Source organism: Dermacentor andersoni, chromosome 7 (assembly GCF_023375885.2).
Source record: "Dermacentor andersoni chromosome 7, qqDerAnde1_hic_scaffold, whole genome shotgun sequence".
Lineage (NCBI taxonomy): Eukaryota > Metazoa > Arthropoda > Arachnida > Ixodida > Ixodidae > Dermacentor > Dermacentor andersoni.
The window spans coordinates 11,276,698-11,304,205 of NC_092820.1; the positions used below are offsets into that span (position 1 = coordinate 11,276,698).

At 45.2% G+C, this 27,508-nt stretch overlaps 1 protein-coding gene across 2 annotated transcripts in view; it reads left to right on the forward strand.

The window, feature by feature from the left end:
* The window catches only part of brun (trafficking protein particle complex subunit brun), a 642,817-nt gene that overhangs the window by 19,283 nt on the left and 596,026 nt on the right, over positions 1 to 27,508 (forward strand). For both annotated transcript variants that reach the window (XM_072289153.1, XM_072289154.1), the window contains exons 2-3: positions 15,538 to 15,646; positions 22,881 to 22,965. In XM_072289153.1, coding sequence (XP_072145254.1) covers positions 15,538 to 15,646; positions 22,881 to 22,965 — 194 coding nt within the window. The remainder of the gene's footprint in view (positions 1 to 15,537; positions 15,647 to 22,880; positions 22,966 to 27,508) is intronic.

Sequence of the window (27,508 nt, forward strand, 5' to 3'; positions counted from 1 at the left end):
CGGAACGTGAGGGCGACGGCGACGGCAGGAATGCGCCTCGAGGGTCCACATAATTGCTACCGCAATAATATGAGTATCCGCCAACTGACGCGTCCCGTGGCCCGTTACTTTCCACAAAAGAAGTAACAAAATCAAACTTTCACCATGCAACAATTTGCTGCGCCGCAACAATGTATTTTTTTCTTTTGTAGGGTGGGGGCATGGAATTGAAAAAACGCAAGGAAGGCATGTTGATCATAATGGAATGCTTACTTTGGGCACCTAATGCGGCTACCGAAGGAATATCGAAGAAAACGTGAGACGATTGGTCCACAGATAACCATAGGCATGCTGTGCGGTATCGTATCCTAATTTTCCGGAGAAATTCCGCTCGAGCGAACGCATTGCCATCCATCGAGTCCCCGCAGTGATGGCGGTGAGCGGCCACGCATTTGTTTCTTTTTCTCATCTGCTAGCCAGAAAGCGTCCAAAACTATGCCAGAGGAAAATCCACTCGGTTAGAGAAAAACGAACGCGCATCGAAGTGTGCTGCGTGGGGATCGGGGCAACACGAGAAAAACACGTGCACTATGGCTGGTTCCAGCAGCCTGTGGGTAGCGAGAACAAACAAAAAAAAAAAAAGAAAGAGAGAGAAAAAAAGAAGAAAAAATGAAGAGGCTCAATGTGTTCTCAGGAATGAAAGTCAAAGTAGAAAAATAAGTAAGAATGTAGTTTCCTTTGCTGGCTTTAGTACCTTGACATGGATGCTTTGGCGCAAGTGAAAACAAATTTTTGATATTCTTTTCTGTGACACACTGCCACAAAGAACCACCACAATGCTTCGTCTCGTCGGACCTCGCTGCGTGCTTTGTACACTTGTCCGATAGTGTGTTGATTTGGCTTGTCTCGTTGTATGGTCCGTTGTAGGACTTTAGAAAAGTCAACGCACCTTTGGCTTCAAATGTTCGTAACAACATTAAGCCCGCAATGTTACAGAATTTAAAATCTAAAGCATGACTTTGGAAATGTCAATGCATCTTTCCTATCAACAGTTTATGAGAACTTCATACCCATAAAGTTACAGAATTGAAATCCATGCGCTCCGTCGATTGCGCGGCCTCCGCGAAATGCCACGACGAATCCGCTCGCCATCAGAATGCCCTTAAAACTTTGTGCTCGAGAGGGGCTCGTTGCATTACGATATGTGACTCCCTGTGCATGGGCGTTGCCGCGAAATTTAGTCCGATTTCGCAATTTTTGCGCTGAAATGTCTTTTCGAGCATGAAAAGGACATTCTAGACTAAATCCAGCATGATTTCCGGTGCCGGGGGTTATTTTGGTTGGCGGCGCACGACAGCACGAAAAAATTTCGGGGGGGGGGGGGGGGGGGGGCTGAAGCCCCATAAGCCCCCCCCCCTCTGGCTACGCCCCTGCTCACAGTGGACTAATTGCAGCAAAACCTCTTTAATTCATACCTGCCTAATAAGTAATTCCGGTTTAAATATAGTTGTGATGAATCCCTGACCCTGTCACTATTTAACCTAACATATTGGCTGCCCACTTAAGCTGTAGTCACTTACTGCATGCTGAATGGTTAGTGCGCAGTATGTACTTCATTTTTCCGCACGGAATTGGCAAAATGTAGTATGCATAGGCCATAGATGGTGGCTATGACGTGTTTCCTGCTCCCATAGCTCCAGGAGCTTCCACGTCATGCATGATTATGACGTATAAGTGGATGATGGCCCTTTTTCATCCAATACGCGTGTGCATTGATTGTCTTGAGGACATCTGCAGAGAAGTGGGGCCTGATGGAAAAACCCGCTTGCGGTGTTGCTGAGTGTGAGTATGCGGTCATGGCTGAAAGGCCGCTGCGGCGGCAATTGGAAATCAAACATCTTTTACTGCTTGCTTGTAAATAAAACTTGTCTCTGTATGTGTTTAAGAGAGAATTGCGTGAGGCTGGGAAGTCTACAGATACTTAGCTGCCATTGTCGGTTAATTAGTACGTCACTTAGTATGTACCTGATCCACATTATCCACCAACTACCCCAGCTGTTTATTGCCTATGAGTGTCTTTGGTCATGTAAGCTTCTTGTATGTGGTGATGTTGAATTGAACCTGGGGTTGAAGAAATATTTCAGGCTCTTTTAGATGGTCAAAGAGACTTTAAAGCAGAAATATCTGAACTAAGAGACCATTTGAATGCAACCGATAAAACAATACAAGGTTTTCATAGTTAATTAAATAGCCTTGAGGATAGTGTTAATGAGGTCCAGATCAAAGTTGGTGAAAGTGAAGCGATAAATCCTTCCATTATAAATGTGAAAAAATATCTTCAGAAGCAACAAGAAAAGCTTGTTGACCTTGAAGATAGAAACCGTTATCCGTACCCGATTGTCTTTGGTATTTCTGAAGCTGGCAATCAATCGGAATCTGTATTATACACAAAAGTGATAAATGGGCTGCTCAGGAACAAGATAGGTGTTGAGTGCAAGTCTGTGGCACATACTCAGTGTAGGAAAAGCTTCTTCACTTCGTCTGCTTGTCCTGTATTTCTGAGACTGTGCAGAAAAAGCAAGAAATTTTCAGAAATGCAAGTAAGCTAAAAGAAGCGCAAATATGCATTGAAAAAATTATTCATGCGCAGACACATTTTGTGAGCATAGGTTGCTTTGGCAAAGTGCGGAATCAGACAGAGAAGCTGGAAAAAAGGTCTCATTGGTGTGCAACACGGTTAAAGTTGGCGGCCAATCTTTACTTTGGGATAACTCGCGAAAAGAAATGTTGAAAACTGATAAACAACCCTATAAGGGATAGCAGTGAAGGATGCATCAGCTGCACTTGGTTTCTTCCAGTGCAAGAAGCGTACTAAAGAAAGTGGATAAACTTGACCATATTCTGCTTAGCTATGATCTGCACATGTGTGTTATCGCTGAGACATGGCTTTGTGATTTGGCCGGCAACTGTGAAATCATACCAAGGCATTATAAGACATTTAGACTTGACAGAAGTTCTCGTGGGGGCAATGTCGCGGTAATCACGAAAGCCAATACTATTGGCGCCACACTCTTCGACCACATCGTCAACCATGAAAGTTTGCTGTTAATGATACTGACGAAAGTTACCTTTTTCTTATGTGTGGTTTATCGCTTGCCTGACACAGATGCAATGTTTATTGTCAAATTACATGATGCTCTTTTTGAAATATGCAAAAAAGGTGGTATTCTGACAGGTGATTTATCTCACAATCTTGAGCAACTTGTGTGCCAGCCAGCACTTGGTAATTCAGCTGTTGACCTTCTGCACATCATATTGACCTCAAATAAAGACGGGGACAGCGGAAGAGGACACAAAAACGACACGGGCGGTAACTTTCAACTGCTTTATTCACGGCAACCTGTGGCAATATATAGACAAATAGAAAAGGCACAGAACATAGCAAACAAGAGCACTTGTCAGCCTAGGGGGGGTTAACCAATTATCAAAACCGCCCGTGTCGTTTTTGTCTTCTCTTCCGCTGTCCCCTTCTTTATTTGCAGTCAATTATGATATGCAGTAAACACGAACTAGGCCAAACTGAAGTTCTTCTTGACTTTCTGTTTATTAGCCATCTTTTTCAGTACAGGGTCAATTAGTGTAAAAACAGGAATAAGTGACCATAAACTGTTATACTTTTGTTTGAACAAAGAAACAAAATTCGAGAAAGTCGCCAGTCATAACTGCGATTAAGGAGTACAGCCATGCAGATGATGTCTCAATATGTAATTACCTAGACTTGCATCTGATCATTGACACAAGCAGCATAGAAAATTCTAGGCATGTTTTTTGGAATATGATGAATTATTGCATTGCACCATAAAATCAAAAGTTAGACATGAGAGCCCTTGGATCAGCAGGGATTTTGAGATGAAATGCAAAATAATAATGTTAAAAAGAAAGCCTAGACCAACGCCATTACAGCTTTTTGAACTGCAATGTTAGCTATTAACTAAAATGCGACAAGCTAGAAATAAGTTCTTCGCAGAAATTATACTGGACTTTATTAACAATGCTCCAAAAAAAGTTCTTGCAGTACCTAGGACAATCAGAACGGGGAATAAAGTCGATAATGCTCAATAGAAGGCTGGTTACAGATAAAATCACAGGCATTGAGCAACTATTTTCATAATGTTTTACTTAACCAGTTGAATATGAATTGCAAGATGAAGCTTTGTTTACTGATCATACCACAGTGGTTTCTAAAGGTGTTACATCAATGCCATTTGGTCTCGATACTGAATAATCCCCAGGCTCAGGTGGTATTCCCAATGTGTCTTTGAAACACTAGACTGCACAGGTATCACATTTATCTTTAAATACTAGTGTCGTACCTGATCATTGGTGAATTGCCTGTGTAGTTAGTGTATAAGAAAGGTGATCCTTTATTGGCTAATTATCGACCAGTGTATGTTAGAAGCTGCTGTTGGAGAGTTGTTTCCTTTTTGTATGATTTCTTGTTTAGATAGGACATATCAAATTGCCAACATGGATTTATAAAAAGCTTGTCAGCAGTTACCCAGCTTGTCTGTTATGCATGAGTATTTTGGATGTCTCTGGACAAATGTCTTTTATTCTTAGATTTTTGCAAAGCATTTGATAAAGTTCCAGACAGTAAATTGCTGTATAAACTTCAGTAGATAGTGCTACCACAAAACACTTTGTTGGATCAAAGTATACCTCACTAACAAAAAATACGTTGAAATTAATGGTCACTCATCAGACTTACTACCAGTCACATCTGGGGCAGTACAAAGTATTGTTCTTGGGCCTCTTCTATTTGTTTTGTATGTTAATGATTTAGTATCATACAATAAGTGGTAGTCATAAAAATGTTTGAAGATGATTGCACAATTTATAAACAAATTTTATTGCAGGAGGACCATAGTCTTTTTACAGGATTCAATTACCACTATTTTTAATCGGTGTGATCGTTGGGGTGTTGAATGTGCGAGAAACTGTGCTTATGTGCACAACAAGAAAGACATTTCTCAGCATGTTCTCATGTTCACTTGGCAACAATTCAGTGAAAAAGGTCGATGGATATAAATATCTCTGCATCACTATCTCCAGTACATTAAATTGGTCAAGACACATCGCTAAAATTTGCGCATCAGCATTGCGCAAACTGTGGTTTCTTAAAAGAAAACTAAAAGACGCTCTGGTTCAGGATAAATTGCTTGCTTATAACGCCTGTGTGAGACCAAAATTAGAATATGCTAAAATCGTCTTGGATCCTTATTATAAAAAGGAGATTGAACAACTGGAGCAGATTAGCCCTAAGCTAGTGAGATTTATACTTGGCAAGTATACAAAACATGATTCACCTTCCCTTATGATAGCAAACCACATACTGGAATTAGAAACTCAAAGAAAAATTGTTTGACTTCTCTTCACAAATGCCTAAGAGGAAAATTTAGTCTCAAAGTTGTCTTCATCCCCTCAGCACTACAAGCAGAGAAGGAAAGAGAGAAAGTCAACTTTGTAGAAGAGAGCACACGAGTGTAGGTAGCTCTTCCGCTGTGCAGTGGGTGGTCGCCTCGGTCCAAGAGTCCAGTGGCCTTAGCTGTCCTTCTCGATTGGTTGACCAGGTGGAGCTGGTTCATCGAGTCGGAGCTGGACAGGGCTGCCTCGTATTGGCGTGTGGTGAGGTGTGTTATAGGTGCGAGCTGTGGTGTGCTTGCTTGAGCCTGTGCCATGTGGTAAAGCATTGCGCATTGATCGCAGTGTGGGCATTTATAGGAATACAGCGTAGGGTGTATGGCGTGGTAGAGACTCAAATGTGGATATGTGTTTGTTTGGAGTTCCAGCCATGTTACTGCGAAAACAGTGTCTTCTCAAATATAGTATGAACTGAATGTTCCCGGCTGTGACACGTCCTTGGAGTGCTTGCACTGACGCTAGTGGAAGCACTCCAAGGACGCTTCACAGCCGAGAACCTTCACAGGGTGTCCACCAACCGGGAAAACCGGGAATTCTCAGGGATTTTGAGTACAGGGTGTCTACCAACCGCGAAAACCGGAAATTCTCAGGGATTTTGAGTAGTCTGGAAAAACTCAGGGAAAACTCAGGGAATTTGTGCCTCTATCAGGGAAGATTAGCTGTAATTTTATTTAAAGGGTCGAAAGTCACGGTAATGCTAGCTCGAGTAACAAACCGGAATCGTAATGAATCGTCTTTGACGTCCTGACGTTGGCTGGAGGAGTTGCCAGTGTACAGTCAATGACCGACTTTCCGGATTCCTGATAATTTGGACGGCTTCGCAGCACCACCACGTACCCATAGAGTCAATGTATCACAACTTCAGAAATTTCGGACGCAAGAATTCTTTGCGTCCGATTTTCCGGACATTTTGCCATGACCACAGGTCCGAAATGGCATTAATGAAAGCCACCACTGCTGCCATTTTGATTACCTCGCCGCCTGAAACCGGCGCTCTCGCACGCAGATCCGCTGGCAGCCGTAGTTACCACTGCGGCAACGCTAGGCCTAGCTGGTTCGACGTTCGCTATGAAGCTTCTTGCAATTGGGTGCCGTGTTATTCATTGAAAGAATTCGCTGCTGTCAGCAATGTCACGGACTCCGCCTTTGCAGTCCTTGCGATTGGCTTAGAAGCTTGGAAAGTGTGATGTGTGGTGTGCGACATGGTGCGGTGATCGCGACGGTCAAGAGCAGACGACACTGAGTGCACGCGCGCCAAGGTGGAAGAAGGAAAACAACGACGCCGAAGAGCGTCCGGCACGAGAACGCGTGGCGCATGAAAACCAACCAATTAGAAAAGACCACGGGGCGTCAGGCAGCCAATCGGAAAATGCCAAATCGGCCAGACCAGAAGAAAAAGCGTGGTGCGCAAGGGAGACGGGGAGGACACACCAGGAGACGCAGAGGAGACGCAAGGGAGACGCCAGGAGAGTCCCAGGAAGCGACGGCAGGAGGAGGTCAACCACCGGAGCGGGCGTTGAAGACGGGCCGTCGGGTTCCGGACCCGAGCCCACCAGGACTTCACCCGACCGGGGCCTCCTGCCAACCTGAGCGTGCCGTCAGCTCCTCAAGGCCGGTGAGCTTCTGCGCCAGTGGGCAGGACGAGAACAGTCGGGCTACGGGCCCGAATTCTACGCCAGCTGCACGGCCAGAACGGCGCCCCGTCTGTCGTGCCGCCTGCTGCCGGAGGCCGGCGTTCGAGCTTCTGCGCCCGTGGGCGAGACAGGAGCAGTCGGGCTAAGGGCCCGAGCTCTACATCCAGCTGCCCGGCCAGAACGCCGCCGCCGTCCACTCCTGCCACCAAGCCGCCCACTTTACCTCGCCTAGCCAGAGCTGGCGCGCTCCGGTCGCCCGGTCGGTCAGCTTACACCGCGGCCTATGGTGAGACAGGCACCACTCCTTTCGCCAGCTTGTCCCCCGCAGGGGCGTCTGCGTCAGCAGGCGTTTGGTGTGTTGCGACACCACGTACCCGAGCACACGAGGGTTGGACCCTCCCGCGTGTAGCCGTGCGCGGCTTAGCCGTGTCCGGGGAAAAGGGGATCCTGGGGGTTGAGCCAGTGCCGGGTGTTTGGACCTTTATGGCCCCTCGGCGGCGGCAACACACCCCTTTGGCCTCGGCTTCACGTAGATGGCACCCCCGGACTGACCCACCCGGGGGAAATCGGCAGTCGCCTTTTCCTGTCCTCTCCAATCTTCGTCTTTCTCTCTTGCCTTTTTCATCTTTCCTGTCTTCTCATCACTTCTCCTCACTTCCTAGTTTCCCGGCGGCAAGGGTTAACCTTGTGTAGCTAGCCAGCCTTGGTTATGCTGTATTTGGTTATAGCAGCGATGTACGGCTGGCGTTGGCAGGGTTTCTCTAGCAGGAACTTCTGTCACGTCCCCCTGTTGGGCTCCATGGTGGGTGGTCGGCATCGCGGCCGAAAACCCAACATTACTTATGGAACATGCTTTTCCTAAACTACCTGATCGCCCTCAGAAACGAGGGTGCACCGAAGTTTTTCAGTTTTTCGGACAAGTCCACAATTTTCCTCGTTTTCATGTCATCCACGCAGAAAAACCAGCTAAAAAAGTGCGAACAATCTCCCCGTTCCTTGTATCTAAGTCTCTTACCGAAGTTTTTGGTCCAGGATATAAGGTGTCGAGGATGGCTAACGGTGACCTCCTCTTGGAGCTCCGCGATCAGAAGCAATTTGAGAAACTGCCTCAGCTAGCATCATTTGGGGAGTCCCTAGTAGTAGTAACCCCGCACCGCACAATGAATACCTCCCGCGGCGTTGTCTCGGACGATGATTGCTGGAGCTCACTGAGGCTGAGCTCTTGGAGGGCTTCAGTGAACAAAATGTTATAAATGTCAAAAGAATTAAGATGAGGCGAGATGGTAAAGAACTTGCGACCAAACACCTAATACTCACCTTCAATTCAAGTGTCCTGCCCGAGTCAATCGAGGCCGGGTACATCAAGCTTCGTGTAAGACCATACGTGCCAAATCCCCTCTGATGTTTCAAGTGCCAGCGTTTTGGCCACAGTTCGCAGAGCTGCCGAGGCCGCCAAACTTGTGCGAAATGCAGCGCGCATGAACACTCCTCTGAAGCTTGTGAGAATTCTTTCCACTGTGTAAATTGTGATGGCGAGCACGCCGCATACTCGCGGTCATGCCCGTCTTGGAAGAAAGAAAAAGAAATAGTAACAATCAAAGTAAAAGAAAACATATCATTCAAAGAGGCACGCAGGCGGGTTGCATACCTTCCTAAGGCCAGCTTTGCCGAAGTGGCGCGTCAAGGGGCAGCGTCACAACGGCCTCCGGCGGCTGTCCGACCCACAAGCCGTGAGTCGGCAGTTACGCCATCTGGCCCCGCGGCGGTTGCAGCTAGCGCTGCTCCGTCTACCCAGCAGACAGGGCCACCGACCCCGAAGGCGGGCGCAGCCGAGGCTGCCCCACCCACCCCCGCCCCTTCTAGCGCTGGCAACAGCCGGCGCAGCCAAATTCCTCAGGGTGCCCCATCGACCTCCGGGCTGGTGGGCGCAGGGGTCTTGCCCTCCAAGGCGGCACCCTCCCTGACAACATCTCGCTCGCAAGAGCACGTGTCCGGCGCCTCACTAGAGGCAATGGATACTACACCAACCCTCAAGGCGCACCAAGCGCCTAAGGAGCGGCGAGGCTCCCTCGAACGCTTCAGAAAAAGCAAAACCCCGGTTACAGGGCCTCGAAAGAGCTCTGTAATCTAAGGCATCACTTCCGTTTCCATAAACACAGCACCAATTTACATTAAAAATGGATACACAAATAATTCAGTGGAACGTCCGAGGTCTTCTTAGAAACCTTGATGATTTGCAAGAACTCATCCACAAACATAATCCAAGAGTGCTGTGTTTACAGGAAACACATTTAAAATCCAAACACACAAACTTTCTCCATACGTATGTTACGTTTCGCAAAGATCGCGATGATGCCGTCGCATCATCGGGTGGTGTGGCGATTCTCACTCATAAAAGTATAGCATGTCAACCTTTACAGCTACGAACGCCCCTTGAAGCAGTGGCGGTGCGAGCTGTTCTGCTAAACAAACTCATCACTATTTGCTCGCTTTATATACCCGCACATTACAAATTAACTAAACATGAATTTCAATCCTTTATAGATGAATTGCCAGAACCTTATCTGGTTCTTGGCGACTTCAATGCACACAACTACCTGTGGGGCGACCCTCGTATAGATGCGCGAGGACGTCTTGTTGGACAGTTCCTTTTCTCTTCTGGTGCTTGTCTTCTGAATAAGATGGAAGCGACATACAAACAGAACATTTTCTTCAATAGATCTTAGCCTAGTCTCCCCGTCACTACTGTCTGAACTTGAATGGGAAGTTAACGACAATCCTTACGGGAGCGACCACTTCCCTATACTACTAAGAACATATAAAGAAAACGAATGTCTACCACAGGCTCCTAGGTGGAAAATCGATACAGCCGACTGGGAGAAATTCCGAACCTTAACTAGCATACCATGGGATGACATGACGTCGTTAGAAATTGATGCTGCTGTGGATTACTTTACAGCTTTCATTATAGATGCTGCATCTTAATGCATACGTGAAGTAAGTGGCTCGGCATGCAAATGGCATGTCCCGTGGTGGAACGATGAATGTAGAGTCGCACGTAGGAATCAAAACAAAGCGTGGGGGTTGCTACGTGCTTCGCCCACTGCAGAGAATCTTGTTAACTTTAAGAAAGTTAAGTCTCAAGGCAGGAGAACCCGCCGACAGGCCAGAAGAGAGAGTTGGCAAAAGCTTTTATCGAACATCAACTCGTTTAGAGATGAGGCGAAAGTCTGGAACCGCGTAAATATAATTAGCGGGAGACGAACATATTCACTCCCTCTGGTAAACACACAGGGTGATACGCTGCAACATCAGGCATACTCACTTGGGGAGCACTTTGAGAGTGTGTCAAGTTCAAAACATTATTCGAAATCCTTCCTGAAGTATAAGCAAATAGAAGAATGTAAGCCACTCAAAAGAAAATGTCTGCAGAATGAATCGTACAACTGCGCTTTCAGTATTGCCGAGTTGAAAGCTGCCTTGTGCTCATGCAAGAGCTCTGCACCGGGATCTGACAGAATCATGTATGAAATTATCAAAAATCTACACAATGACACCCAAGTTACACTACTCACACTTTTCAACACCATTTGGGCTGCAGCATACCTCCCAACTGCATGGAAAGAAGCCATTGTGGTTTTTGTTTTGAAACAAGGCAAAGATCCTTCCTTAGTGGCAAGTTACCGCCCGATCGCCCTCACGAGTTGCCTTTGTAAGGTATTTGAAAAAATGTTTAATCGGCGACTCATTCACTTCCTTGAACTGAGCAAAATCCTTGATCCCTATCAGTGCGGCTTCCGAGAAGGGCGCTCCACAACTGACCATCTTGTCTGAGTAGAAGCAAATATCCGGGACGCATTTGTACACAAACAATTCTTCTTATCCATATTCCTCGATATGGAGAAGGCGTACGATACGACGTGGCGTTACGGAATCCTAAGAGACTTGTTAGAAATGGGTATCTATGGAAATATGCTTAACCTAATAGAAAGCTATCTGTCCAGTCGTACCTTCCGGGTAAAAGTTGGCAATGTACTTTCACGACCTTTTATGCAAGAAACGGGTGTACCCGAAGGAGGCGTGCTCAGCTGCACACTTTTCATCGTGAAGATGAACACGCTTCGCGCTTCATTACCACCGGCAATCTTTTATTCTGTCTACGTGGACGATATACAAATAGCTTTCAAATCTTGTAACCTCGCAGTCTGCGAGAGGCAGGTACAGCATGGCCTGAACAAAGTATCAATGTGGGCAGACAATAATGCATTTAAGATCAATCCTAACAAAGCTCTTGCGTTCTTTTTACAAGAAAGAGAGGAATGATCCCAGATCCTTGCTTAGAACTATGTGGACAACAAATACCCGTAAACAAAGAGCACGAATTTCTAGGTGTTATACTAGACTACAGACTCACTTTCGTCCCCCACATTAAACATCTTACAGAAAAATGTCTGAAAACAATGAACCTAATGAAACTTCTATCCCATACTTCGTGGGGTAGTGACAGGAAGTGCTTAATTAATCTCTATAAGAGCCTGATCCGTTCATGATTAGATTATGGTGCCGTAATCTATCACTCTGCCGCCCCGAGTGCGCTAAAGATGCTAGACCCTGTTCACCATCTAGGTATCCATTTAGCCACAGGAGCTTTCAGAACGAGTCCCGTACAAAGTTTATTTGCAGAATCAAATGAGTGGTCACTTCATATCCAGAGAACATACATCAGCCAAACATATTTTCTGAAAGTCCACTCAAATTGTGAACATCCCTGTTTTAATACCGTCAATGACATGACATATGCTATACTCTTTCGCAACCGTCCCTCCGTAAGACAGCCTTTCTCGCTGCGTGTGAGGGAGCTTAGTGATGAAATGCATGTCCCACTCCTCGAGCTCCGCCTAATGCCTCCAGCTAAGCTGCTACCTCCTTGGGAGTGGCAGATGATACAATGCGATATATCTTTCATGCAGGTTACAAAACACGCTCCAGAGATTGAAATCCAGATGCATTTCCGGGAACTGCAATACAAACACTCCTGCACGGAGTTTTACACAGACGCATCGAAGTCACGTGAGGGGGTGTCATATGCAGCCGTCGGTCCATCTTTCTCGGAATCCGATTTACTGCATCCGGAAACTAGTATCTTCATGGCTGAGGCCTACGCAATATTGTCGACCGTGAAGCATATAAGGAAATCAAAACTCAAAAAATCAGTTATATATACGGACTCCCTTAGTGTTGTGAAGTCTTTGATGTCGTTCTGTAAGCACAAAAATCCTATAATAATTGAACTCTATTCCGTCTTATGTAAAGCATATGTATCTAACCAGCAGGTGATTATATGCTGGACCATAGGGGCATCCAGGGTAACGTTCTAGCGGACCAGATGGCCACATCAATTGCATCACACACTGTTAATTCTACCGCTGCAGTCCCTGTCACAGACCTGAAACCTTTCTTAAGAAGGAAACTGCAAAACTACTGGCAACGATTGTGGGACCTGGAAACAAATAATAAGTTGCATGTAATAAAGCCACAATTAGGTCTCTGGCCTCCTGTAACAAAATTACGCCGGGCAGATGTCCTATTCTGTCGTCTAAGAATAGGACACACATTTGGCACGCACAGCTTTTTACTCACTGGAAACGAGCCTCCAACCTGTGGTAGATGCAGGGAGAGGCTGACCGTCCTCCACGTCCTGCTGGAGTGCCAGGAAGCCGAATATGAAAGAAAGAAGCATTTTCCGTTAGCATACCGGCAGCACATCCCCCTTCATCCTGTTATGTTACTCGGTGCAGAACCGCTCTTTGATACCAGCGCTGTCCTAGGTTTCCTGAAAGATGTTGTACTACATGTAATTAGCCCATACGTTCGTAGCGCCTCCTCTCTATAGAGGATAGTAGCACTGTGATAGTTGTTTCGTATAGCACATGCCTCTCGTCCCTTGGGTTCAAGGGTTTTGGCGAGGCAGTAGTGCTCTTAGAAAATTTTAGCATCTCACATATTTTGTACATTGCATCATTTTTCCCAATACATTCTAGTGTTCATAGTATTCGTCATTGGTCATCGCCATAATTTTATAGCTTGTAGATTTTACGCACTTTACAGCGACTATTTTTAGGCCACTTTACAGCCAAGTCACATCTTCTTCACAGGACCCATCATTCCACCGCGAAATCAGTAACACTGTCTTGGCGCTCTTTGGCCATATCTGGCCCTTGCGCCACTAAACCACACACATCATCATCATCATCATCGCCAGCTTGTCGCCACGTCGCCGCGTCGAGACTGTGACGCGTCCCCGCCCTCGTGGCAAGCCCGGACTCGCGCACTCGTTAACCTCATGCAAGCCCTATGTGTGTTCCTTGCCGCAATGTCTGCTTGAGTGTTTATTTTAGGCGTGTTTTCTATTTCCTTCTATTTATCTTAAGCCTTTTTTAGTTTGATTAAAAGTATTTGTGTGTGTGTTCAAACCAACGGCTTTGTCCTCAATTGGGTTCTTGGAGGCTCCGCCTAAGAGAACCAACCGAACCATTGAGTACACGAACCTTTGCCCCCATAAGTGGGTCATCACAGAAAGCACGGTGCATTGCATAATGCCGGTTCCCGAAAGTCAGTTTCGCCTCTGTACCGAAGTGTTACTTGATGAAGCATATACAAAAGTATTGCAGTGAAGCATCACAAGCGTAGGAAGGGGCTATTGCCACGGGACACATAACGTATTCCTTAATTATACACGCGTGCACCCGGTATCTCCTGTACGAGCACCGATATGCCTAATGCGTGTACCGACAGGCCTTCAGAGCATTTTCGAATGTGCCTGTGGCGGTTTGAGCTCTTAAGGGCAGTAAAAGACACGCATTCATTTTTTCCAACTGGCTGACTTTTCGGACGTTCTCGCGGCCCCTAGGCAATTAAAAAAAATCGGACGTTGATTGTACAACTGACCAAGAAGATGCCTCAAATGGTCCGTGGGGCGATCGAGCGGCGGAAGGAGGACGAGAACAGGAAGGACCTATACATTGACGAATGAATGGGAAAGGAAGGGTGCTACCGCCGTTTTGAAGAAGCTTGAGCTCAAAAAAACTAAGTGTTGGCTGATACCGAGATACAGGTGTCCCTCATCCAAACCAAAATGAACTCTTTAAAGCAGTGAAACACAGTGTAGCGTTGTGCACGGGCTGAGAGTAAGGACAGTTCAGGTTGATTTACGAGCTGTTGAGAGAGAATGTCAATTGTGACAAAGTTCGGGCCTTGTACCACTGAGCTTGCTATCAGTTGATAGAAATAACTCATATTCGAAAATATTTGCTTCTGTATGCATCTCCCTTTTATTCGTATTTGAGAATGTCTAACTCAATTTGCAATTTTTTTGGAAGACATTTCATTTGCTGTGCATTTTACTAACCCCTTCTTTATATTTTCTTTTCAAATAACATAAACACTACTCCTTAATATTCAAATTAGATTAAGTCGTTCTTGTTAAATTTTTTCATATGCTTACTAGAGAGTGACAGCATTGGGCAATATGGTTTCTGCATGTCTTGACATAAAACATATTTCTGCATCACTCAGGGAATTTGGCAAAGGCACTCGGGGAAAACCTGAAAAACTCGGGGAATTTGGAAATGTCAACTTGGTAGACACCCTGCTTTCACTTCATCCTACATTTGCGAAGACAAACAGCTTTAAGTTTAGTTTTCTTCCACGAACTATTGAGGACTGGAACTTGCTTCCTGTAACTACTGTTGCTTCAGGTGATTTTGTTGCTGAAACTGACCAATTCTTTTTTCCTTTTAAGCAGAAATGTATATATTATGTTACTGATACTGTTTGTATCAGTAATAATAGTGTGCAAATTGTAATTGCCATTGTATACTTCTATCAGTCATCTGGTATTTTTATATTGTAGCCCCTCCTGCTAGGGGCAGATTGATGGCTTGCAGTATTTTTAAATAAAAAAGAAATAACGAGATTTTACTGTAGTGTCTCCTAGCCAAGCAGTAGGGAATAAACCGTATGGGTTCTCTGCGTACGAATAATGTGTATGAGTGTAGTGCCCATGCTTCCCAGTCCTCTGTCCTTTGTTTTTGATTGCACTGCTGTGACTCCACAAGTTGCCCAAGAACAAGTTATATTGAGCAACGGTAGCATTGCTGCCAAATTGCTGAAAAGTCTAAACCAGCTTGCTTCAAGGTGATTATGCATTCAGAAGAATTGTTAAACTCAATGATTTGGTGTGCCAAAGTATATGAACAAAATCAGATTTGTTTGTGTAGAATTCAAGGAAACTGCTTCAAGTTTTGTCCTGTTATGTGTACTGCCCTCTGTCTGCATGCATGCCTTAGGTGTTGACCTCCTTCATGAGAAACGGGCAAGGCAGTGACAATATGATGTCACCTGAATGATTAGAGCCACAGCATTGTCAATGTTGTGCTTGCAGGTGAGTGTGGCCAGGATGGTGTGGAGGCACTGTGTCGTCTGCACGAACAACTTCTGCAACAGCACCCGACAGCCATTGACTCGCGCTGCCTCCTCTTTGGGGCACCAAGGTGAGGGTTATTGTGAGCGTTTCCCTGAAATAAAATCTGCCGAATTCTTTATTGAAATATACAAAAAAGGTCAGGGCCACAATATCTTGTGATGCCATTCATTTTCACACTTTGTCACTGGACAGAGCAATGCTCTGCCCACGTTGTGATTAAGCCAGCTGTGAATGGTGGAATATAAGAATGGCATACAATTGAGCAAAAGGGTTCGCTAGGAAATAATGGCCCAGATATAGTAAGTAGACATTTTTGATACCTAAAATCCCACTGGAGCCACAAGCAAGACTACAATCTAGGTCTAGGGGTGTGTTCCAATTTTAGCGATCATTGGAGTCAGTCTATGTAGACATCTAAGGAGACAGCTGGGCAGCTTCGAGCCCAAGTAATGGAACATGCCTTGAACCGTCTGGAAGACGCACGGAAGATTCCCCTGTGACATGATGCTGCCTTGCGACGGGAAAAAAATTTGTGAAAAGGAGGTATTACCTCTCGATTTGAACTCATTGCATCAGTGAACTTATGAAAAGCACAGCATCATGTACGTCTATAGGAAAACATGACTACGCTTCCTTGAGCACAGACGACTTTCCTGTCGAGTTTCCAAGCGTCCTGCTCAGCTGCGATTTTCTTTGGACAGGAAAGTATCCTGCATCGTTCTTAACTTTGATGCTGCCTTTGCAAACTGTCTTCTTAGCCGTCTCTTCTTAGCTGTCTTCGTCAGAATTGGAACGAGACATGAGATAGCCGCCATCTGCTTAACTGTCTACTTTGCCGTTTGTGGCAAATATTGGAACACATGACAGCTTTCCGCATTGAGGGCAGATCACAATGAAATGCCCAATATATATGATTTTCGCAATATTTCTCACTTTACATTGTACAGTTAAATCTCGATATCACAAAGTCGGTAAAATCGGCAATTTGCTTTGCTATATAGAAATTTCATTACATTGAAATTCGACCTGCTATGCAAATAAGTAGTCACTGATGTATTTTTCTTATGCCGCAGGGGCCTCAATATTTTTCAAATTAGCGGGAAATCAGAAAAAGCAAATTTGAAGGAAAAAGAAATATATGCATTTTCTTTTTAAATCTGAGAGTCGACAGCGGAGGATACCATGATATCTTCACATCAGCAGCATGAAGGGAAGCCAGCCACTCTGCCCCTTCGGCTCGTAGTGTGGCTGTGAGATGCCATCATGAAAAATGCTGGCAGCAGGGAGTGAATGCGTTTAGTATGTTCAACATGTTTCTGAAATTCGAGATTATGCAACCTCCAGTATTTATCATACAGGAATGCCCACTCGGCACACCCACTCTTTGCACATGCAGCAGATTACCTCGGTGCATGGACTGCACTCAGTCTGGCAGCCATGGGCCGTGCTAGAAATGGAGCTGCACTGGGTGCCATCCTCCCCCTCTGCCCCCTCATGTGTGCTTGATCGCGTTACCGTGAGCTTGTTCCCCCTTTTCCCCCTGCTCTCGCTGAAAGATGGCCCTCATCAAGCCACCGTTATTCTCGGTTCACTTTCACAAGGTTTCACTCACACCCAAACCATACAGCGAATGCCTCCCTAGATCATTCAGCACGCGAGGCATGATAGGATCTTATCGCACTTGGACTTTATATGTAACGTGACGCTGCTTCATGCAGTGTTCAATTTTTGAGGTGCGCTCGCAAGCAGCTGCTTGTAATTCAACCATTGGTCATCTTATTAGGATTTATTGTCTTGGCATTTCTTTGTGGTGGCATTGAAATTGCGTTAAAATGAAATTGTGTGTTAACACACTTCCTTATAATGGGGTTCTAAATACATGGTGTTCTATGAAAAAAAAAGTTGTGAAAAGCTTAATGCTTTGTTATATTGAAAATTTTGTCATCTTTAAGTTCATTATATAGAGGTTTAACTGTATTACATGCTGCACAATGTAGTGTTTTCGCGGGGTGAAAACCGCAGCCGAAGGAAGAGGCGTAAGCAGAACCAAACGTGGTTTATTCCATGAAGGCTCGTAGTGGAATGCGGCCTGGTGGCTGCATGGCTGGGCTAATATGGCAAGCTGTCGCGATAGTCGCGCCGCCGCTATCGCTCAAGCGGCAATGATAACACACTCTTCCCTCTTTATTTTAGAGGGTGCACTTGTATCCTTATACAATAGTTAAAGAATGGCTTAGTATCGCTCGGGTGGACGGCGTTGTCTTGACGGGTAGCGCCTGTGTGGAGCCAATGTCTCTGATGGAGGAGCGGGAGCTGGAGGGACGGACTCTCCGGGTATCGGCTCTTCTGACGTTAGCTGGTCACCAGTCTGACCTACAAGGAAGACCAGGATCCCCTCCGAGAAATCGGAGTCGGATGCCCTTTGGTGTCACCATAGGGCCGGCGCCAGCCAGCAGCTTTTTATTTATTTACTTATTTTATTTGTAAAATACCTTACAAGGCCCCTACATGGGGATTGAGTAAGGGGGCCATACAATCATGCTGGTCGAGATGTCGACGCCAGATGAACTTGCCTCGGGGGGTGGTTACCATGACTTTGTACGAGACTGGTCCAGTCTTCTTCAGAATGGTTCCACGAACCCACTTCGTTGGGCCTCTGTAATTGCGAACTAGAACACTGTCATTAACACAAAAACAGTCCCTATTGCTCCTGCACTGCTGCATTTGGGTGAACTGACTGTGCATCACCTTCCCCTCCACAGTAGGCTTCATTGCATCTAGCCTGGTGCGCAATCTTCTACACATCAACAGGTTAGCTGGAGCTTCTCCAGTCGTAGGGTGAGGCGTATTTCTGTACGCCAATAAGAAGTTGTGAAGTGTTTCTTCGATAGACTCACTGGGAGATGACTTGCATAGAGCAGACTTCAATGTTTGCACGAAACGCTCCACCAGACCATTTGTGCTTGGGTGATAAGGGGCGCTCATGACATGTCTGGCCCCAACGTTCTGCATAAACGCCTTGAACTCTTCGGACACCAGTTGTGGTCCATTGTCGGACACCACCGTCTCCGGCACTCCGAATCTGCAGAAAAGTTCACGCAAGCAGGCAACAGTGCATCACATTGCTTTGATATTTGTCTAGTCAAAACGAAACCAAGTGTATCAAAGACGAAACGACGCTTTTACACGTGATATGCGGTTCATGTTGCTGTAGCCAAGCGTGCGCTTCCGATTTCCGTTGTTTCTCGAAGACCTGAGCATGTTGGAACAAAGAATTTTAGCTTGCACGTGTGCTCAGCATTTAGATCCTTATGAAGTAGCACCCGAACGTCGTGCTTCGATGGACGAAAGTGGCAGTGGAAGCGACGAATCCAACTTGCAAGACATCCCACCATCCCCGCCACAAGCAGCATGCGTGGAGAATGCCAATTGGTAAATGCTCGCTCACACTAGGCCGTCCTGAAACCGATTTCGGTCTGCCGATCGTCGGCAACAGCGTTTTTTCCTTCGTGTCGGCGCCTCTGTCACATTGCACCGACGCCAACAATCTGCCGACAATCGGCGTAAAGTTCAGCGTCGCTACAGTGTGACAGGCGTCGACATGAAGGTAAAAAATGCACCCATTTACGGCACAACTCCTCGATGGCATCTTGTATAACAGGGAGATCATAAAACTCTTAGTACTTGCAAACTCGTGCTATACTCCTGCGCACACAACAGCACGTGCGCCGCCATGCATGTGGGACGATGCGAGTGCTGCTCATTAGCGTGGACTTCCTTTACTTCATAATACGCGTAGAATAAAGTGCAAGTGTCTAATAGTATACTAACTGCAATCTTAAGCAATAAGTATACTGTACTTAATGAAAGTCGACTTACGTGCAGTAATCTCTTGACTTAATTTTGAAGTATCAAGTTTTGACCGCCAGGTCTCGCCACTTACTGGTATTTTCTGATTTTCTTTGCCAATTTAAAATTATATTTCCTACTTAAATCTCAAATAGCATGCTGGATTCTAGCACTAAAAACCATGGTTATTTCATTTCCATCAACGTCTCACAACACATTCTGGCCAGTTGTCAGTCCTTTTTACAAGTATGTGAATGGGCAATTGTCACGGGATCTGGTATGTATTCCTTAATTATATACATGTGTACCCGCCATCTCCTGTCACAGTACGAGCACCGATATCCCTAATAAGTGTACTGGCAGGCCTTCAGAGCTTTTCCGGACGTGCCTGTGACGATTTGAGCGCTTAAGGGCATTAAAGATTGGACGTTGACGTAAATGCCAGAAAAATCGGACGTTGACTGTACGACTGACCAAGAGGATGCTTCAAATGGTCCATGGTGCGAACTCGCAGTGGAAGGAGGATGAGAACAGAAAGGACCGACGCATTGAGGGATGAATGGAAAAGGAAGCGTGCTGCTACTTTGAAGGAGCTTGAGCTCAAAACACAAAGTGTTGGCTGACACCAAGATGCAGGTGTCCCTCACTCAAACCAAAATGAACTCTCTAAAGCAGTGATACACAACACTGAGGCATTGTGCGCAGGCTGTGAATGTGTCAGGGCAGTTGAGGCTAACTTTCCAGCTGCTGAGAGAGAATCTCACTTGTGGCAAAGCTCAAGCCTCAGACCATTGAGCTCACTATCAGTTGATAGAAATAGCTCGTGTTCGAAATTATTTGTTTCTGTATGCATCTCCTTTTTATTCATACTTGAAAATGTTCGACTCAATTTGCAAAATGTTTTACTATTTTTTCAAAGATATCCTTTTTGCTGTGAATTTTCTAACCCCTCCCTTTCGACTGGATTAAGTCGTTTTTTAAATTTTGTATCATGCTTACTAGTGAGTGGCAGCTTCGGGTGACATGGTGTCAGCCCATCTTGACATAGAACAAAGTTCTGTGCCACTCGGGAAATTTTGCAAAGGCACTCAGGGAAAACCTGGAAAACTCGGGGAATTTGGAAATGTCAACTTGGTAGACGCCTTGTCTAATTGACAGAGATGGCTCTACCAACAAGGTGGATGAAAAAATGGGTCTTTTCAGGGAGCTTGGTCAGTGTTTGAGGTTCACCTCAGAACAAGCAAAAGAACGTGAACTACAATACCTTGACCTTAGATCACATTTTTTAGACGACCATGTCTGTTGGGAATATTTCCCCCGTTCTGCCAAGCCTCTGTTGAACTTCACCTCAGTTCATTCCAAAGTACGCAAGAATGCCATTTGCATCTCCATACTTCGGGCCTCCCTCGTAAAGACATGTGGGCATGCATTGGGCGATGCATTCGCATGTCAGGTAGTCAGGTTGCAGGAAGCTGGGTACTCGGGTAGCTTAATAACAGCCAGCTGTGAGAAGTTGAATAAATGGGTAAAAAACTCGAGGAGACAGGAGGCCAAATTAAAAAGCTGGAAGAAGAATGCGGTAATTGTACCATATGCACACCGCTTGTGCCATGGCCTAAAGAACGTTGCAGGCCGTTATGGGGTGCAGGTTGTCCTTTTGGCTCCTGGAAAATTGAGTGCTATTTGGCCGGCGATGGAAAGGTGAGCAAGTGGAGTAGAACGTAATTCTAATGTAAGGTGCAAAGTGAATCATGTTAATAAGTATGTAGGTTGCACTACCAATGTGGTGTACTCTTTCCTGCTCTAGTGTGGGAGAGTGTACGTAGGACAAACTGGCTGGTGCATCAATGTAAGACTTGGAGAGGATGAATTGTCCTTGGTCAAGAATGATTATGAGCATGTGTCGGCCCATTGCCAACAATGTAAGTGTAAGCCTCTACTCAAAGAGGCAACAGTTTTGTTTAAGCATACTGATGTATCCACCAGATTACTTGGGAAAGAAGCCCATATTGAGCAGAAGGGCACATGGTGCATTAGCCAGCCTTTGACCGCGCTTTCTCAGCCGGAATTAATTCACCTAGATAGCTTGATACAGTATTAGAGGCCCTGTATCCACGTGGCCTGGTTGTGCGTTCCTCGATTGACCATGAGATCGCCTGTGTTGCTTATATTCCTTGGTGTGTGTGTTTCAGTAAACTACTTGTGAGTCAGTGCTCCTCCTGTGTCCTTCCACTCTGTCGTTATTTTGTTCGAGCTGTTACCATTTGAATGCATACCAACTCGAGCAGTTTCCACTTTATTACGTTGTTTTGTTGTTGGGCAATTCGATCAAATGCACTGAAGCATTAATTTGTTAGTGGGACCATGACCCTGCCTTTTATCTCGCTGCCTCTGTGCCTTTTACGCTGCAGTGTCCATCATCTGAACTCGTTGATTTTCCCTCCTCAAGGATATAGTATTTTCTGTTCTCCGTGTTTATATAGCTTAGTTTTAGTCATGAGTTCACGTAATGGTCAAAACAGGAGCGTCAACAGCAATACTGATTCCGCGAAGCCCCTCAAACAACTTTTCTGCTGCGGAACCCAACTTCCCGCCACCGACTGTAGTAGTTATTTGAAGAAATGCAGAATTGATTAGCACCTGTTGTCACTCTATGCTTGAACCGTTTCGGGCCATACCAGTAACTGTACATTTTTTTCAGTTTGGGTTAAAGCACGTTTCAAGGATATCGGTTTGGGTTCGGGTTCAGTTCTGGTCAAAATTTTGGTTCAGGCACAGTTTTTAGTTCGAGTCCGGTTTGACACCCTGACCCTGAACACATTCCTAAAACATTATCCATGACATTACGATTTCAATTTTGCAGTGGAGACATTTGATCAGGTGAACGTAATTTGTTTGGCAAACAAGTGATTATTGATATTTTGACGGGTTGTCAAATAGATGAAAGCGAACCACGATTTATAAACGAAGACTATTTACAGAGATGGCCAAGATGGCTGAACACACACAATGTCCCGGTAATTGTTGTCTTCTTTGTTAGTCCAAGGATGTAGCTCGTAAGAATTTTTTTGACAGAACATTGATAGTTGTCCTCTAATTACCATTACTACTTGTTAAAAATAGCATCCGACATCCGAAAGCAGTGTCTAGATGTTAAGAATGGTAGCACTAGAGTACTTCAGATTATTTTGACCAGTCGGGCTACCCAATGGCCTACCTGAAGCTTGGTACTGAGTGTTTTGTGTTTTGCCTTTATTGCAATGCAGCCAGTGTGCTTAGGAATATAGGCCACAATCTCAGCAGCCTCAGTCTCTTCCATTTATGTGGCAGAATTGAAGCCAGTTGTTTTCCAAGGCTGTGTGTAGACTGATGGTTGTTGAGTATTAAGTGCTTTGCAATGACCTGCTGCAGGCACCAATCAGTTTTGCAAAATGACAGTGCTTGTGCTGCAGGCTGGAAGAGGATGCATCAGCCATTGGAGGGGAGCAGGCAGCAGCAGCCCCTTTGAGCAGCAAGCTGCGCAGCACCCAGTGCCTGGTGAGGAGCTCTCTTAGAGGCTGGGCATTCTTTGAAGACATTTATTTTTATTTATTTTATTTACATAATACTGCCAGCCACCTTTTGGCAGCCAAAGCAGGGAGAGGTCACCATACATTCAAACAAAATAAAAGAAATAAGAATGAAGCAAGTGACAATGTGCATGAATAAAAGAACGAGTACATAATCTGGCTCATTATACACAACTAAGTAAAATGCATAAGCAAATAAATGATGAGTCGCAAAACACTGATAGAAAAAAAGAGAAATAGGAATGAAGCAACAGAAAATGTGCGTGAAAAAATGACTCCATAATATGGTTCATTATACGCAAATAAAAAAAACTCATAAGAGATAAGTGATGCGAAATTGTAAGGGAAGAAAGTAGTGCAAAGAAAGGATGAACAAAGGCAAGCACTTAATGAGCATTGCATCGGTTGGCATGTGTTAGTGTAATGACAAAGCTGCCACAAAAGGCTGAACTGACAGAAGACAGGCTACGTTATGTGGCAGTCTGTTTCAATCTGAGAGGGATCTCAGAAAAAGAAGCCTGGTAGGCAACTGTTCTGCTAAAGGAAGCTGTTATGGTGCTGTCGTGCTTTCTGCGAGTTGGTCTAGCACTGTTAAATGGCATGTAATCGCTGGAGTGAACTTTCTTTTTATTGTCCACCATATTGTCAAGCATTTTTAGTCGTTGCATCTTATGACATGATTCTAGTGTCGATAGTCCAAAACAACCGAGAAGTCGTTCTGGACTACCGACAGGCCGCAGCGCAGTAAAAAAGTTAAAGGCAAATATTTTGTCTAAGCTTAGTGCCCGCATAAAATGCTGACTTCGATTTTCTTCCTTTGTTTTCCTTTTTCATGCCGTTAATGTGAAAAAGAAGTTAATGTCGCTACTCACATTAACCGTTGCAGTAACTTCTTTCTTGGAGCGAAACCGTCAGTGCTGGGACACCTGAATGAGGAAAGCTTACCGTCACTGCGATAACTTTGGTGAAGCTATTATTCTGCTGTGGTGAAACTCTCTTGAAAGGTGCTCAGTGCCTTGTCAGTTCTCAATCCACTATGTTTCAAATTTTGTCCTTAGGCGTTATGAGTAATTCTTGTTGGCTCTTCCTAAAAATGAAGGATCACACATCATACAATGCATGCACTAGACGAGCAATATTTACTCACCTCACTTTTGTATCTCACAGCTCCCGGAAGCAACATTTGAAATCCATCTCAGGCAAAAGTGCACCGCTGTGGGTCGCAGTTGCTCTGCATTACGAACTAGCGTACATGCACAGTGATGCAACTAGTCAGCTGTTTAGGTTCAACAGAGGCCGCCATTTTGTGTGTGCTCAACGGCATGGTTTGAATGCAGATTCGACAATACGTGGCTACGGAGCGCTTGCATAGGAGTGTTTGCATTTGCTTTTCTTTATGCTACGACAGTTATTGCAGGTTACAAAACAATTTTGCTTTAAGTAGGATGGAAGTCTGCTTTTATTAAATGTCTTTTTACAAAATAAATTTGCTATGCCGCCCTGGAAAAAAAGGAGAGATCATAACAGAAACATCTGGCCCATTGAGAAAGCTTTTGATAGGACTAATAAATAAAAAAAAAACATGCATACGCACCCACCATATACAAAAGCCTTGACATCATGCAAAAAGGCATTGGCTTGAAAACAGGCACTGCTACAAAAATTTGGAGGACGCTTAAGCTTCGCCTTTAAAAGTGGAATGCGATAGCATTCAAAGATCCTCGACTGCTTCTCACGCTTCCCAGCAACTAAGCGAATGTAACTGTAATGCATAAACTGGGAAATGCTGGCCGCAAACGCAATGCACGAAAGCAGGCTTTATGGTAGAAACGTGGCCTCTTGTGTAGGTCGCGATGCGGCGGAGGCGAGCGCCAGCTGGAGGTATTGCAAGGAACCGGGCGTGCTGCTCCATGGCCACCGAGACACCCACGCGCCGGCGTGTGCAAACGGCGGATGCTGCAGTCAGTCTTAATTGTAGAAACTCTGTAAAAGAGGTTTCTAAGTTTTTTTCATAGCAGAATTATGTTTTGTCATTTAGTCAAATTACAATTCAAGAGCTATCATGTCTGTAGGTTATGTATATGTCGTGGTTTACAATTTTTCCACGTATTTTAGTTTAAGAAATTCAATTAGTTCAGTAAATTCCTTGCCTCACATGGATGGCCTGGGTATGGGTAGTTCGAAAATCTTTTTACTGAAATGACATCTGACGCGGCACGCCGACGCAAGATTTTCTGCGACACGGGCTCCTTAACGCAATCGTGTAAGGATCTCGGTCCAGGGCTGTTGGAGGATATGTTGTGAAGCACATAAGAGGCACTGAGCAGCCTTTTCCTATGCTAATGCAGCAATATATTAGCATGTATGGTGCCATTCAATGACAGGGGTCAATGCTTGTGCTGGTCTAGTAATGTAATGTCATCCAACTTTTAATGCAGGAACGATAGCAGGGCCCATCTTTCGAGTAGTGGCTCACACTGAATGCACTCAGTGTGTACTGTCAAAACCACTTACAACAATACCGGTTTTAACAATAGATTGGTTATAACATTGAGAAGCTGCTGCACTATCGACTCCTGTATGTTTTCCATGGTGAAATAACCCACTTACTACAATGCCCTGATGCTGCATTATCGTTTATAATGAAGTCCGGCTACTGGGTGTTTGGGCCAAAAGGTAGTGAAATGCGAAACCCTTAAGAAGAAAAAGGTGAAATTCAAGCTGCTGAATGATGGCCCGCTATTGCAACAGCCGCCACGCGCTCATTTTCCGGCCTTCTCTGCGCACCTCTCTCCCGTCGCACTTCCACCCCTTCAAACACGAATGGGCTGCACCCATAGCTCTACGCCGCGCCACTTTCTGAAACACGAATGGATTGCGCCGACTGTGCTGTTTCCAGATTGCTCGCCGGCTCCTCATTCAGTACAGCTCTAAAAACTGCCTAATTGCTTGCGTTCGTCTTTGTTGGTTGCATCGAAATCTTTCCTGACCACGTGGTTTTTCAGCCTGGTTTGACTCGCCGCCAAAACGGAAGATGGCTGATCTACCCGCCGATCATCGGCAATGCAATACGTTGCCGGTGAAAAGAAAGTGCACAGCTATAGATTTGAAAAGTAAGTGCTTCTAACCGATGAGGAGATCATCGTGAATGTGCTTGCATTAGATAGCGACAGCATTGTTGATGTGGTAGGGCAGGCTGCCTCAACGTTGTCCTGACAGGAGAGCCGGCAGACAATTCAGTCCCTCCGGGACTTCGATTTCTTGATGAACCTTCTGCTACACTACGTGGAGCACCTGGGTGCTTTGGTGAAGGATGTGGGCAAGCTTTGCGTAAAGCTTGCAAGGCTGACACACACAGGGTTTTCTCATGCAAGCTAGTGAGAAGTACGTGGCAAGATGCTTGTGGCGATCTCGCCTCAGCATTTCTTGTGGATTTCTCAAGCTGACAGGCTGCTGTGGCAACCTTCTCGCACTTTTTAAAAGGCCCCTCTTGCGAGGGGCACCAAAGCGATACCTCGGTGGAGCTCGCATATTGCTTGCCAGCGGTGACCCCTCTTTGCAGTTGTTATAGTAGTGCCATTCTTTAATGCCAACAGCCGCGGCTTGTTACATGCGATCAGAGTGCCCAGGAAGCAGTTAGAGTGGACACAATCAGTAGCCGGATGGAGGAAGGTGGTGGGGAGGGGCACTGGCCTCCCCGCCATTGTAGTTTTCCCCCAAGAGCTCTGCCTAATCCTATTTTGATTTTTTCATGCAACCCGGTTATCACAATTATTGGTTATAACAATGTAATTTTCGTGGCACTTGAATATTGTTATAAGTTGGTTTGATGGTATTTGGGGAAATCAAACTTGAAAGTTACGAAATGTCGAGAACAGATTTCACAGATCTTTAGCTACACTGCCTCCAAGTCTCTACAGCTCTTCATCTTGTTCTTGAAAATGTGTTTATCATTGCAGAAGAGTATGCATTTGGGCTGGTTGGTCCATGATTACGAGCAGAAAACAGCGCTAAACAACAGGACAGCGCTCTGGACTGTGTCCCTCTCTTCATGCTGTTGTTTAGCACTATTTTCTGCTAGTTTTTATCATTGCCTTAGCTGCAAGGTCGCCAAATAAATTAAGGGTACTCGCCCTTCCGCTCATTTACCATGTGCATAACAAAATGCCCTATACAGCCGTTTACAATATCCTTGAACTGATTCCAGAGTGTATGTATATCAGTTTTACTGCATGAGAGCAAACCAAAATTGAAAGAACGAACCTATAATATCATGCACCATCTCTGCATGGCAGGAGTTTGACATGGAGGAAACTTTCAGCAACTTGTTTACAGAGTGCATATCATATTGACCACAAATAAAGACGGGGACAGCAGAAGATAACACAAGAACGACACTGGCAGTAACTTTCAACTGGTTTATTCACAGCAACCAGTGGCAATATATAGATAAATAGAACATGCCCGGAACGCAGCAACAAGAACACTCATCAGCCTTGTGGGGAAACCAA